Source organism: Polyodon spathula, chromosome 2 (assembly GCF_017654505.1).
Source record: "Polyodon spathula isolate WHYD16114869_AA chromosome 2, ASM1765450v1, whole genome shotgun sequence".
Taxonomy (NCBI): Eukaryota; Metazoa; Chordata; class Actinopteri; order Acipenseriformes; family Polyodontidae; genus Polyodon; species Polyodon spathula.
The window spans coordinates 72,716,126-72,732,432 of NC_054535.1; the positions used below are offsets into that span (position 1 = coordinate 72,716,126).

A 16,307-nucleotide genomic window follows, 5' to 3' on the forward strand; every position below is an offset into this window, starting at 1 on the left:
TTTCATACCTCACCCTTCAGCATAATGAAACTATTCTGGACACACTTTGCATCTTCAAAACACATCCATCCATCTCAGTAAATGAAATAAGGCTACAATAGAATTGTTTTTAGTATTCAGAAAGCAACTGACTGTTGGTTCTGAAAAAGAAACAAAAGAGGTATTTAAACACATGCTGTGGGCTTAAATGCATGAAAGCCTGCATACAATTGCTCTGGTCACATTTTAATAATTATTATAACTTGTTTAGTGCACCACAAATTTCATTCAAATAACCAGAAGTTATTGTTTAATTTATAGCAATAACCCTAAACTTGTTAATTATACCAGACCTCTTTGTTTATGTTTTTAAATGACCAACAAGCACAAGATAATTGCAAAACCACTAACTGCAAACCATATTAAACTGTGCATGAGTACATGTGGAAGGACTTTGACCCTGAACTATAGTTTGAGACTCGTAAGAAATAGTGAAGTATCCTTTTGTTGTTTCAGAAATATAGCTAAACTTAAACCTGTTGTTTCTGTACCTGATGCCGAAAGACTAATGGATGCCTTTGTTTTATCTTAATTATTGTAATGCACTTTTCTCTGGTATTCTAAAACGTGTAGTCTAGTATACAACTTGTTCAGAGCACTGGCGCTAGAATTCTGACTAAAACCAGAAAAAGTGAACATATTACCCTGTTTTGGCTTCTTTGCACTGGCTCCCTGTGTAGTTTTAGAATTGATTTAAAGATTTAGCTTTTAACTTAAGGCCCTGAATGGATTAGCACCCAGTTATTTATAGGAAATAATACATGAAGGGCCTTTTCATGTAAAGCTCCTAAATTATGGAATGCTCTGCTTTCTTCTGTCAGGGAAGCTGGGACTCTTACTGTTTTTAAGTCAGGGTGGAAAACTTGTTTTTACAAAATACCTCTTTTTTTATCTTTAGTTTTCCAATTTTCCAAAAAAAAAAATATCAATTTTTATTAATGTTTTATTTTTTATTTTACTGTTTTTACAAACTGGCTTTTTATGTTCGTTTTTCTAATTATACAATTAAACTATTTTTTTAACTCCAATTTAAATGTCTGTTTTATCAGATTTTGTATTGCTGTTTAATGTAATGGTTTAATCGATTTATTTATTTATTTATTTATTTATTTATTTATTTATTAGCGTGAATCGCTGTAGGGTCCTTGTGATGAAATGTGAATTGTATTGCATATGTTGGGAGTATATAATTTTCTGTTAAGACAGGAGCAGACTTCATAAAAGCTTCCTTAGACATGCTTTTGGGGGAAAAAATCATTGTAAAATGTGGTGTTCTTAGACAGAGTCAACCATCCTTCAGGAATGCAATTGTTGGTTGCATAGTGTTTAGCTGTATCTATGAATAGCTGGCCATTGTGCAACAGCTGGGTTGTAATATGATATGAACAGCTTTGCATTTTTCAATGTCAAGATCATGAATATTACAAACAAATGGCCACATTGGAAATTAGTTGGACTTTATTAGTGCAGATGGGAGACACACAGCTTTCAAGTTTTACATGACTTTTAAATAAATAAATAAATAAATAAATTTAGGAACCTGTGATGGAGTATCCCCACCCTTTGGTGTATTTTTGGTTTATTTTGTAAGGTCTGGGTTATGTATCATGGGGGAGTTAGTGTATATTGGTACGTGAGCACGAGGATGTGGGTTTGTGTGTGTGTGGAATAGTGGTGTCAGGGAGGCAGTTAAAATCCTTGTGGCTGGAGCTGTGAATTGAATAAATGATTAAATGAATAAGGTTCCAGCCACAGGTGTATACATAGGGTGGTCACAGGTGAGAAAGGGGTTAGTGTCTTCGGAGGCGGAATGAGGGTCGGGAGGTAAAGTGAAGGAAAGCTTGAAAAAGCAAAACAACTGCTACGCATGCTGGTTTAACACCAGCACGATACTTGTTTGCTCCGTGTCAGTTTGTTTGGTTTGTCTGTTTTGGCCACTGTACCATTTTGTTTTGAAGTTCAGTGTTTGTTCCTGTTTTGTGTAAACCTTTTATTTTTGATTTAATAAATAAACACGTGCATTCACGTCTCGCACAATAGTACTGACCTTTTAGTGTTGGTTATTTCTTCCGGGTCTGACATCATCCACACAAGCCACTGTGTGACACTTGGTGTTAGGAATGGGATACAGTGCATCTACAGATGCAGGCCAGGAACAGTACTGCAAGTGACAATTTTCTTTTTTAAAAATTCACCCAGGGACAGTGGCAAACCGTTACAGGCCCTTTCTTCAAAAGTCGACTGTGATTTATATTTTAGGTAAATATAATATGCAACCTCAGCATTTTTTAATTGGATGTCATTCTGAAAAATCTATTTTGCATGTACATTTATTTATACTCCAAATAATGATTTTATATAAAAGAAAAAGTTCACCTTTTGGAGAAGCAGAGTCCCGAAGGATAAAAGCAACTCTTTCATCATGGAATTGCATCTCCTGCATATTTGCTGATTTAATCTCCTTTCAGACTTGTTTTGCATAAAAAGGGGATAACTTGGTATCTAATTAATTAAATCCTGTATCGGTAGTGGAACCATTTTGATTTGCATTATGATTTTCAAGTAAATAGTTTTTATAACGTGAACTAGGTCACTACATCACTTGTATTTTAAGAGGGAAAAAAAAATACACTCAATGATCTAACATTTTCTGAGCAGTTTAGGTTACAAACAAGACCTGCATGACAGAAAAGTCTTGTGAATGCCAACATAAATATAGCAAGAGTCAATGACAAAGAACCTTAAAAGGCTGAGCTGCTGGGGTGATATCAGAGGTCTCCGGGTCATATTACTGTTCAGGCTCCATGCCGTTGGGTGAAAGATCTTATGATGCAAGGCTGAATGGAATCTGTCCTGAAGGAGCTAGAAAAAGGTCATTTTGTTTGTGTGTATGTTTATAAGTAGTCGGTGGCTACCACAAGTCAAGTTGAGAGTGTGTGTTTGCACACTCTGTTGTGCAAGAGAACTTTGATTAGACTTACTTTCTACAAATAGAATGAATGTTGGTGCTTCTGATGTGATTTTCTCTTGGTAAAGGCTTTTTACAAACATACAAGAGAGGGTTAGCACATCTGTCATTTTTATTGCCTTCAAGCTGATTTGCTACGACATCTGTCAAGATTTAAATTTCCCAGTGAGATCAAAACAAGAATGTAGTGTGTTTAATAGGTCATACTCTTTTCTTTTGCACACTCTTATAACATTTTATGTTTAACAACATATATTTATAGCTATCATCATGAGCACAGAATGATTAGTTTAGCCTTGAGGACAAAGTGCAATGACGATAGAGAGCAAAACTTGTAAAATGTTAAGGTAAGAACATAAGAAAAGTAGATGGCTGTTCAGCTCATCAGTGCTCATCCTTTGTAGCTGATTGATCCCAAAAGTGTGTCTTGTCATTTTTAGAAGATCCCAATGATTTAATAAGAGTAAAGTAAGAACAATGAGAGAACAACCTAAAAATGACATGCCGGGGTCTTGGTCTTGTGAATGCATGTCATGCAATCTTCTTTAATTTGCCAGCGACCTTCTACATAAACTGCTCTAAGGGCATGATCTACTCTACTTACAAAACACCCCTGGCCAATCAAGCAACAGCTCTGAACTGGAAAATTCCTTCATTGGATTTAGACATTTGTGATCATCTAATAAGGGACTATTTTAACTAATAAAGGGACTTTTTATAAAATAAAAAAAGAAAAAAGTAAGAAAGTAATTAGTGTAGAATGATATTTTCTGGGTTTTATTCGCTGGATCATCTTCTTAACTTACCTGTTTAAAATATGCACTACCAACATGATGCATTCACAATCACAGTGAAAATGCAAATTGTTATTTTTTTCCATTAGTTATTGAGTTTTATCTTCTACGCTAACTAGCTGGCTATTACAGGTTGTGTGCATTTAGATGTTTTACTTTCTTGGTTGTATATTAAATAACCTCACAGCAAGTACATGGCAATGCTGTCTGAAGATCACCTCTTTTTTAATAAAACACTATTGTGATCCAAAAAATTATTCCTACCAGTGCCAATACCAGTGTGCATCCTGAGTTTACTTCTTCCAGGGACAGGGATGATACTTTGGTACATCATGTAGAGACATCAGATCAGAGTGGTAAACTGGGCTGGCCAGAGAAAAAAACTCAAAGGCTCAAAATGTCCCGGAGAGGGTCTGCAGCTTGTGCATGAAAAACAGCCATTTCTAGTTATTAATTGTGTGTATACGTGTGTTTTTGTTTTAGCCAGTTTGAATAACGTACTTTTGTTAAAATATTAAACACCTGTGACAAATCATTCATTTGGTTTCAGACATATTGAAGTGGGAAAGTTTCATTTTTAAAACAACAATATTAAACTTTGTTTTTCATGTGCAGCGATGCCTAACTAAATATTCAGATTAAGAGACAGCAGAACAAAAGGCAAAGCCCTCTTGTAAAGAATAAAGAAAGTTTTGTTTAAAAATGTATAGTACCTGTTTAAAATATACCATGGTGCATTCACAAGCAAATGGAAAATACAAAGAACCTTATTTTTTTTTCCATTTGTTATTGTTATACTAGGGTCAGTTGGCTGCTACAGGTGACATACTTTAGATGTTTTTGTTTTATGGATGCTGTGACAGGGACAGATCCCTGTCACACAAATGTATAGAAGCTGTGTCAGCAGGTCTCCTTTATAGTAGGAACAGTTTATTTGTGCATTTTCTATGTTTTATACTATGTTGTGTATTGTCGGCCCAGCTAATACCTACAAGGTTTGCCAATCGGAGCGTAGGAGAGAGATGTACATTTTCCTGGCAGGTGAGGGAGAGTTTGTTAATTGTACCAGCGAGCCACACCACAGACCTGGGTCCTGGTCTGTCTGCCCTTGGAGATGTCAAGTCTAAGCTCTCCCATTCTGGGGCTAACACACGTAGCCCACCACCATATTGAGACGGAGCCTGTGGCGCAAGTTTGTCAGAGGCCCTACAGTGTTCTGGAAGCAAAAAGGAAGGTATCCGAAGAGGAATTCGAGCAGATACTCAAACTGGGAGTAATAGCAGAATCCCAGAGTGCATGGTCCAACCCAGTCGTTCTTACACCGCATTCACACTTACTGAGTCGGCTTTGGGCTGTCTGTGGGCCGCCTCAAAATTTCCGTTCACAGTTGAGGTTTTAGGGGGGTTTTAGGTTTTAGTGCGTGCACATATGTGGCTGAAAAGGAAGCCTAAATTGAGGCAACACTGTTGGTACTGTACTTATTGCATAAGATACGATAAAGGCGTGTGTTGACAGTGCAGTCGGTTACTGTGGAAAGAACTGATCGTGTTGTATCGTGCATAAATGAAGCAAGAAAGGACATTTACAGTAGTCACAATACAGATTATTATATTACTGGTGACTGAATATGCAACATGGTATGCATTATTTCTCAATATTGAGATTTACAATCTTGGCTACAATCTGAAATGTGTGTGTGTGTATATATATGTGTGTATAATACATATATGTGTGTGTGTGTGTGTGTATATATATATATATATATATATATATATATATATATATATATATATATATATATATATATATATATATATATATATATATATATATATATATAATGTGTGTATGTATAATATATAAAAATATCTACACACACACATATATATATAGAGGGAGAGCAAGAGCGCAGGTTTTATCGTTTTAATGAAAGCTGTAAGGTTAAATACTTTCCACTCATGACTGACCCAGCATCATCATTGTCAAAATTGTTGGTGTATTTAGTGCATTCCCCATTGCTATTTTCCGAGCTGGAGTTTGCCGTAGGACAAACTTGCAGGTTTTCACCAGAGAGATAACACGGACATAAAGGAGATAGCTACTTCTGCATCCAGTGCAGAATATCACAAACATTTGCAGAGCTTTTTGAGATGTTATACTAATAAAATAATGACTTGGATTGCATTATTGAGAAGTTTGGTGATAAAACAAGTGATCGGGAGAGTATCTAAGTCTATAAAGAGGTATGTGAAAAATACAGCGAACAAGGGGTGGGGCTTGGCTGGAGATGCAGGACTGTCCTTTTGCAATTCAATACCTTTTAAACCTGCTTTATTCTGGGGGGGGGGAAATATATATTTAAAACCGCATGTGTGAAAATAAATTGGACCTGACGCAGCTGACAAGCGCTGAATAAATGGACCGCTACGGGTTAATTTCTGCATCGTCCCAGCTGCTACACATTAAAACCGTCATTGATTGATCTACTACGCTCGACATAGTAGGGGAGTGGTTTGAGCTACGTCACCGCATTGACGCGTTAAGGCTGGCCTAGGGCCTGCGTTGGGTTCACACATGCAGCAGGCCGGCCCGAGGCGGCATTGGTACTTTAGGCTGCATCAAAAAGCAGGTCTAAATTTCACCCGGCCCAGGGCCGCCTTTTCATTTTTTGAGCGTTCACACATGAGATAAGGCGGCCCTGGGCCGGCCTAAACCACAGGTGTGAACGGGGTGTTATTAAACAAGCTGGATGGATCAACTCAAATCTTCATTGACCATGAAGGTCAACAAGATATCAAAGTTCAATTCATACCCAATGCCCCGAATAGATGTGTTTCTGGATCGACTAGGTACTGCTCGCTTGATGGTGGTGCTGGATTTAAAGGGTACTAGCAAAACACTGGACCAAAGAGTCTTGTGAAAGTACAATGTTTTTGACTCCTTTCAGGTTGTACCAATTCACAACACTTCCCTTTTGGGTTGCATGGAGTGTCAAGCACTTTCCAGTGGATGATGGACCACATCTTACAGCCCCATCGTCAGTAAGCCGCTGCTTACATAGATGACTTGGTTATTCACAGCATAGATTGGCCCAGTCATATATGTAACGTTGTGGATGTATTGCAATCTTTGTAGAAGGCTAGGCTTCTAAGTGTGCCATTGGGAAGAGTGATTCAGTTGCTAAGGTCCAGGCCTAGGCTTATTGTCCAATTTCCCAAAACGAAAACCCAGGTTGCGCCTTCTTGGGCTTGGCTGGCTACTACCAGAAGTTAATTCCAAACTTTGCCGTAGTGGCCTCTCCCTTGATGGACCTCACCCGGAAGGATGCCCCAGATATGGTCCAGTGGACAGAACACTGGTAGAGGGCATGTGTGGCTTTAACCCTATAACTCAGGGCCGCACATGCGGCCTGTTTATCGTCTGGCTGCGGCCTGTGTATTCATTCCATTTCATTTATAAGAACATGAAGTTTACAAACGAGAGGAGGCCATCGACCCATCTTGCTCGTTTGGTTGTTAGTAGCTTATTGATCCCAGAATCTCATCAAGCAGCTTCTTGAAGGATCCCAGGGTGTCAGCTTCAACAACATTACTGGGGAGTTGATTCCAGACCCTCTTGATTCTCTGACGGTCTGGAATCAACCAAACAGTATATTGTAGTTTAATTATTATTTTTTTTTTTTTTACTTTGACTTCTTTTTTCTCATTTTTTGCATAAAAAGCAGCAAGACATTTTAATTTGTACTGCCAAGGGTAATTGCATCTCATCAACGTAAGTCTCTAATTCATTTCATGAGTCTTACTCTCCTTTCTCAAATGCACAAACCTGCTGCATTGAAAGAACCCATTCCCAACATAGGAGGCTTGTTGCTAGGGAGCTGATGTCACTACCTGGTGACTTTTGCTAGGGCATTGCTGCCTGCTACTGCTGAGCAACTCGTTGGCTAAAATAAAAACCTCTTAAGCAAATAGTCAACCTCATTTAACTCGACATCCCATGTGGATGCCATGTAGTGATGACTTATCCAAGGTGTTGAATTAACCACGGGTGCACGTGAGCCCTGACATTAGCATGCATATAAATAACAGAACTCACATGATTACAGTATTTACAACCTTTTAGTTAAATGCCCTTATGAAAATGGTTGAAAGAACTTCAGTGAATGACTCAATTACTGTACAAACTTGTATAGTTCGTTGAAATAAGAATTAATAAAATAATTACAGCATTTTGTGAAAACAATCCAACCACAAACTGTTGACTATGGTTTTAAGTATTGGCTTGTACTGTCTAATTTGACTGCTTTGTTAGCAAAAGTTAACAAATGTACATTATATAGAATTAACTCGGTGAACAAAAACAATAATAAACAACCTAGTGTCACACAGAAATCAAGCATTGTCAATTGTTTCGCATGCAAAAAAAAAACATGTGCTTTGAAAATTCTGCCGACAAACTTGTTATCCCGACTAATCTGAGCTTTAAAGCCAGTTGAACGAGAACTAATTTTTTGCTTCTCACTCAATGTGAACTGATACTGTAACGAGCTGCACTTGGTAGTTGTGAATGAATGAACGATCCATTTCCAGGCAGAGGTCAGTCACGTGAAATGACATTCATCCACTAGTCTTTTTAATATTTTTTATCCCTTTGGTACTGGTAATAAATTGCGAGTTACAAGTAAACCGTGGTGTCTAATTAAAAAATTAAGAGGCAGGACGCATGTATTTTATATGGTGAAAATCCAGGATCAAGACTGTCTGTTGAATTAAGAGAAGGTGTCAATTTATCCACCCATAATGCTAACCGAGGATGACTGTAATTATTTTGCTTTGAGTTATAGTGCAATGCGGATGTACGTGGTAACAGTATGACCATTAATGCTTTGTTTTTAATTGTTTTGTATATTTTTGTTTGATGTGTACAATACAAAATGAACAGTAATTCCAACGGAAACATGAGGTTGAATTATTTTTCTGGATATGTGGCCCGTGCTGAAAGTTTGGTTGCATATCTTTGCTATAATGGGCTGGAATGGGCTGATCTAATCGGCCAAACCGTCACTTTTAGAATGTATGGTCCGATCTAAATCGCAGCAGTGGAGCACATTCTCTGTGTTTTTAACTATCCTATTTCAAATGCTTGTTTGGTTTGAAAACACATTGCCCAGAAGCACAGCAATGACGCTTGTTGAGTACAGTGTGTGTCCTTATTTGGCATTTGGATAAAGAGAACCTCTCGATGTGGAGTTGTTCCAAAGGTTATATTAAAAAATTAATGAGTCAATCAGCAGTTTTAAAACCTACCGTTGACCCCAGATTAGGGAAACTTTTTTTTAAAAATTGCTAAACCCCCCCCCCCCCCCCCCCCCAACACAAAGAAACAAGGCAGTAGTGAAAAAGAGGCAATACAGAACAGGTCACCTTTAATCTGATCACTTTATTTAATCATGATTTACTATTTATTAAGCAAAAGTTTACCAATAAAAAAGGAAGACAAGCTGAAAGGAGTTTTTCGCGCATTTTTTTCCCAATCTAACTGACACACTGACAGGATAGAGACAAGCAGTTTGGATCGAGAAATAAAATTACTACAGTCGCTTTCGGTTTTATAAAAAGCAAATACTAGTGTTATCTTGCCAGGATATTATTATTATTATTAATATTATTATTATTATTAATATTTCATAACAATAACATTATTTAAAAAGACATAATCAATTTATTAATATTATTATATTTCATTATTTCAATAAATCATTTTCAGATTTTCTACATAGAAAGATGGTAAATACCACCAACCTCCATCAAAACAAAATGATTATTATACATCGGGGTTCCTGGCTGTCCTCTTAAAAACTGATATAGGTCATTATATAGTTACTGGGTACAAAGTCCCATCAGCCAGTTCCTGCCACCCTCTTGCTCATGAAAATGTGTGCATTGCAGGTTGTCTGACATCAGTAAGAGCAGATTGGGGTACCCTGACCCAAGTACGAGACCCACTATTGATTCACTAGGGGTAACTGTGTAACCTAAAAAAAATTAAAAAATAAATAAAAAATATGAAAATATATTAAATAGTGTAAAATAAGTCAAAAATGTTAATCCTTCAACATTCCAGTCTTTCCAGGGATGGCAGCTGAGCTAAATTAGTTTTTTCTACTTTGTGGCAGCCATCTTGGATTTAGTCATGTGACCATGGGAGGGAGATTCCAAATTTTAGCACTATTATAAAATAGATTAATAAAATATGTATTTTTTACATATAACCTTATTTGTTAAAGTTGTTATGGCTGTTGAAATGCTCACATCCTATAGCAACAGGTGAAATGACTGGTCATTTACCAAGACTACATGTGACATTAATAGTGTTCAAGAATAAGCTGTGCAATAAACCAGTATTGCACAACCCAGATTTCGGCAGGACGTTCCTCTGTTTCAGCGGTTGCAACCCTCCCAATCGCAGATTCATGTTAAAATACCCTCACAACACTGCATGGCAATGCTGTCTGACAACGACCTCGTTTTTAATAAAATGTGTTGTGCTCCAAAAAGTGATGTAAACTTTTCCTGCCGCTGCCAATAGCATCTTGCATCTTGGGTTTAGTTCTTCCGGGACCATGAATGGTCCCTTGGTATTTTATGCAGTGGCATCAGATCAGAGTAATAACTTTGGCTGGCAAGAGATGTTTCACCAGCTATATACCATAGTAAAAAACAGAAAGGCTGAAAATGTTCTGGAGAGGGTCTGCAACATATGCATGCAAAACTGCCATGTATGGCCAGTTCTAAATATTAAATTGTTATTTCTGTTCATGAGCATGTTGGAGTGGGAAAGTTTTATCAACAGTATTGAACTCTGTTTTTCATGTACAGTGATGCGTAACTAAATATTCAAATTAGGAAACGGAGGAATGGAGGGTAGCCCTCTTGTAAAGAATAGACACAGTTTTGTTTAAACATTTTCTAATTGTTAATGAGGGGTTTAAAGGCATAGAGCCAAGCTAGACTGAAGTCCAATAAAAAAAGTGGATTCCCTGTGATGTAGGAGGGCACTAAAAGTGGGTGGATTTGATCTGTATTTCTTTACCTGGGGCAGATTTGGTTTAAACTCTTATTGGTTATCTAACTAGTAGCAGGTTCCTGTTAACTACTGGGTCTGAAAGCTTAATTTAATTTAATCTTAATTTAATCAAATGCCCTTCGTTGCACTGATTTAACTATAATTGCCATATTTAAAGACATGTCAAAGACAAAGCTGCCATCCTGCAAGGAAACGAACGACAATGCTGAAGAGGGAAAGATGAAAAGCCGAACCTCGTTCATCATTTCCCAGGCAGTAAACCGCAGTATCTTTTCTTTCCTAGTCTCCCCTGCAGCTGAGAGGATTCGCTTCATGCTTGGGGAGGAGGATGACAGCCCGGCTCCCCCTCAGCTCTTTACAGAACTGGATGAACTGTTGGCTGTAGATGGACAAGAAATGGAATGGAAGGAAACAGCACGGTAACAAGAAACAAATAGCTAATAGCTAAAAGCTCCCATTTCATTGAACCACCTAGGTGTGAGACACTTTCAATGTTATAAAATCATGGCTGCAGTTTAAACACAGCAGCAAACTATAATAACTGTCTGAAGAAGCCGTCTTTGTGAAATTCTTGGTTGAAGACCTTATGTGCTGTTGCTGTGCAGGAAAAAAAGGAAAAGCCATTCATGATCTAGAAAGGATTATGTGTAAAGCTGTGCAAGTGCTTTGAATTGATTTTATATCCTAGATTGATTTACAATCCTAGTCTATTCAATTATAAGTAGACTTGAGTGTAGTACCAGGAGGCAGCCCAAACATTGTAAATTCCCGCTGATATTTAGTTGACTACCTACAGGCACATAGTGTTAGAAGGGGCTGGCCAATATTATGTAGTAACACCACTGACAACCGGAACACATTGATGGGACAGGAACAGTTTATTTAAGTATGTATGAAACATACCGCAAATATTTACTGTTCCGGGCTGAAGCATGAACTAAACGAAATCCTTATGCTAACACACTATTATACAACGCTCAGGTAAAATATAATGCAGTCTAAAAAAATCACTGTGCTTAGCAGTTATGAAACTGTTCATTCAGCAGAATGTTCGGTTGAGTAAACAAACAGTGTCTTGGTAAATGTCTTGGCTTTGGGAAAATTAGGACATAGTTTAATTCACAGGTACACTTGTAAGTAACCATGCCATTGGTATTGTTGTACTAGTTTAACTTCATAAAAAATGTAATAGAAACATTCCATCCTTGAAAATTTGGCTCAGTAATATTGATATTCTTTGCTGTTTTGGGGGTCAATGACTTTCAGATGTCTTGATGAGTTCGACCAGGTTTGTTTGGAACAGTTTGGGATAATTCTGTAGAAATGTTGGCTTCTGTTATTAGTGTAATCCTCACAGCTCTGGGAGTGTTATATGCACTAGTCAATGCCATTAATGGAGATGTTGTTATGATATTGGTGACTCTGAACTTCAATGAGATCTCTGGGGCATAATAATCAACAGCCCAACTGTCTAGATCTGAAACTGGTGGACTTGCTATTGATTTAGCAGTGTTCAACATATCAAGTATGTTTAGACTACATCACTATGTTACAGAACTGAACTAAGATTTGAATAACAACAGTGTCTACAGTCTTCTGTTTTGTGTTTTTATGCTAAGTGATCTGTATTTGCATGCATGCATTTGTGCAGTGTACATTCAATATGCCACATATACAGTATAGTAACACATTTTGTTACATCTTCATTCACATAGCCAATTTAACATCCCAGACTGCTAGGTTAGTGGTTTATTTAATTGATTTCTATCAAGACAATTACCTTGCCCTCCAAACCAGGATCACGAAGTCAAAGATTAAAGACGATCTATTTTATTAAAGATCAGCGAGTTAGAGGTGGAGTCTCCAGTGGTGGTTTACAGCTGCTCTTCGTTATCAAAATGTGTATCAAACAAGGGGAAATCTCATAAATAAGGACCTTGTAGCCTGCTGGAAACAATGTTGCCTTGTGTTTGAACTGCAACACAACAATGTAAGGCACACGTTTCCCCCATTTAATTATAATTACTTTCATGGATAGTTTTACACAATTTCAAAATTAATTTGAATTACTTTTTCTTAAGATGAGCTCCCTTACAAATGATTTATTTTCAAATTAAAAAAAAAAAAAAAGCGTGTTTTATTCCTGTTAAAATTCAGCATTGTAGAGATTATATTTTAAGTGTTACGTGAAAAATAAAATCTTGTGTACTATTTATCTTTTGAATTCTTTTACATACATTCTTACAATCTTTTATAACTAGATTGAATACTATTTAACTGGCTTTTATTATTGTTAATATTTCAATGTATTGTATTTTATGCAATTCTCATATCTTCAGATCCTACAAGACAGAAGTGCGTCTGAGTTAATGAATCAGTAATTCAGAAGTATTACATTACTGAAAGCTTTCTGTCCACAGAGATCCATGTTGCTGTGAGGGAAGAAAAAAAAAAGCAGCGAAACAAAGATTTCCATGGCCAGTTTTAGAACACTGTCTTCCTTTTCACCTAAAATGCCCCTTTTAAAGGAAATAAAGCCCATGGGAAGTCCAGCTGAATAAGGGGAGCCTGAATTTACATTGGCACTGTTCATGGTTTCTTGGTGAAAGTTTGCACAATAAAGGGGAGTTGATTCTGGTGGAAATGATTCTCCTCCAGTCTGGATAAATGATGTTCAGTTAAGTGGTCTACTGCATGACAACTATGTGCTTTGATTTGTAGAAATTACAAAACATTTACATAATGGCAAAAGATTAAATAATAAATATACTAATGATGTGATATCAGAAATTTTACCAGAACAAACTTCAGATATCCCAAACAGGGCCTAATGTATCATGCTTCACTCTAAAAGCATTTAGCCTACTGTGCTGTTCACATTATTAAACACATTTTCCCTGGAAAATCTCTACCAAGTTAATAAAATTATAATAAATGGATGAGGCTTCCAGGACTGTCAGGAGGACACAATACTCTGGACACAATACTCAACTCCAAGGACAGTATTATTTGAAATCCTAGGTTTTTGTTGAACTGATTTCAGATCAATACAGATAACTTGTGTTTTAAAGTTATTTTCAGCTCATGGTTTTACTGAGTAACCCTGAAGTGCACAATATCATAATAGTACTTGGTAATTATTTACCAACATGTCAACAATGCAAAACTGAGTATCATGTTCATCATTTTCTTTTATCTAAAAAAATCTCTAGTGTAGCTCTTTATATACAGAACAAAAGATTGGGTTATGTCGGCTTCTGTTTTAGTCATTTGTATTCTGCTAAAGGTTGTTGTAGATGCATTTGAAAGACATATCTTAATGTACTTAAACATGATCTTGTTTCACAACTTTGAGAAACACAGCTACAGTTTAACCCAAAAAGAAATAGATCGCTGTAGCCTCATGATCTCTTGTTTGTGTTCCTAACACAGGTGGATCAAGTTTGAAGAGAAGGTTGAAGAGGGAGGTGAAAGGTGGAGTAAGCCTCATGTCGCCACGTTGACCTTACACAGTCTGTTTGAGCTGCGGACCTGTATAGAGAAGGGGACCATAATGCTGGATTTGGAAGCTGCTACACTTCCTCAGGTTGTGGGTAAGTTAGACATTCAACAGTGCAGTCCTGTGGGGGGTCTGAACCTTACATTAAAAAAAAAAAAATCTAAAGGTAACAAATACTCTCCACTTCTATTTAGTGTCACGTCAGGAAGCAATTAAACATCCTAAGAGCTCAATATCTGTCTAAAGTAATCGCTGTTTTTAATTTTTAGCCATAGCTTACTGCTTTATGAGCCTGAGGTGTGCCACACTTTATCCTGGTCCAACCAGCATTAAAATCTACACACATTTCTTCAGCAGTATGTCAATGAAGTGTCATCCATGTGAATTCTGGGGCATATCATTTTTGATAAAAATGAAGATTGAGAAGTAAAGAAAATGTATACTGTATGTAAACCCTGGAATACAAAACATGTATGAAATATTTTGAATAAGATTATGACATTGTAGATGCTGCAGCACACATGCATTCATATACAGTGCAGTTTTGGTTATGAATGCTCTGTGGTTATGAACGGACCCTTAAACTTCTTATTATCTCTATAATGTGAGTTTCCTTGAATATGGGCACTTAACTTTTTTAAAGAAAACATCTTAGTCTGCACACCAATCAACCCTGGTCCTGGGGACCCACTGTCCGGCTTATTTTTGTTCCAACCGAGCTCTCAATTACTTAATTGAAACCTTAATTGAGATAATAATTTGCTTAATTTGACTTTTTAAACTGATTAGCTTACAAAATGTTGGAGAATTCAAGTTTCTTTGTTAATTTTATATTTAACTTGAAGTCTCCAACTCTTTAAGTAAAAAGCTCTGATTAGTTCCATTAAGGGGTCAGACCAGGATTGGGAACCATTGATATACTACCTCAGCATTGAATCCCTTTGTTACAACCTCACATACAAAAACAAATCCTTCAGTGAAAATGTATTTTAGATCAGTGTGTTCATTGGCTTCAAGTGAACCTTTCTCCCTTTAGACCAGTGGTGCACAACTCGGTCCTGGAGGGCTGGTGTCTCTGCAGGTTTTTATTCCAACTGCATCTCAAAGTACTGTATTGGACCGTATTAGGAGCTTAATTGGTCCAATTAACTAATTCAGGCTGTGGTTAGAACAAAAACCAGGAGGGACACCGGTCCTCCATGACCTGAGTTGTGCACCACTGGTAGACTTTTTTAATAGGACGATTGTCCATTAATGTTGGAGAAATGCAGAGATCACCTCTGGGATGTGCTGCTGTACTGCTGCATCAGATCTTTATCTTTAAAAATAGCAGACGACTCACTTTTGTTAAAGCCACATCTCAATGAGCAGTCACAGAAAATCTTTAAATGGATATGACTATGTATTTCTGTTGTGCTTAATTATACACTTTAAGTAAAGACTCCATTGTTATAAGATCACAAGTTTATTGTACTGTAATCCATGAATCATTTAGAAATGGATATTGCATAGCCTTAACAGAATGCGGTATTTAATATGTGGAAGTTATGAATAGAAACTATTGAATAGCATTTAAACATATATATTTGCAGTATTACTTCATTGTATTTTTCACACTGCATGACAAAGTTGTCCAAGTAATTGCATTACCCTGTAATTTTATTACAGAAATAATTCAAGGTTATGGGTAAGGGTAATCATTAAGAAACATATTTATAATTCTGTTTATATATATATATATATATATATATATATATATATATATATATATATATATATATATATATATATATATATATATATATATTCCTTCCCTGTTTGTTCTCTCTGTCTCTTTCTATGATACTTTTGTAGGTCAGAAACATTTCACATAAGTACTATTCATCAAGCTGTGAAGTTGAGTGCATTTCGCTAACTTAAA

The 16,307-nt window shown here is 36.7% G+C and overlaps 1 protein-coding gene across 4 annotated transcripts in view; it reads left to right on the forward strand.

The window, feature by feature from the left end:
* The window catches only part of LOC121300176 (electrogenic sodium bicarbonate cotransporter 1), a 101,910-nt gene that overhangs the window by 25,316 nt on the left and 60,287 nt on the right, over window positions 1-16,307 (forward strand). For all 4 annotated transcript variants that reach the window (XM_041228674.1, XM_041228667.1, XM_041228683.1 and 1 more), the window contains exons 4-5: window positions 11,171-11,306; window positions 14,320-14,480. In XM_041228674.1, coding sequence (XP_041084608.1) covers window positions 11,171-11,306; window positions 14,320-14,480 — 297 coding nt within the window. The remainder of the gene's footprint in view (window positions 1-11,170; window positions 11,307-14,319; window positions 14,481-16,307) is intronic.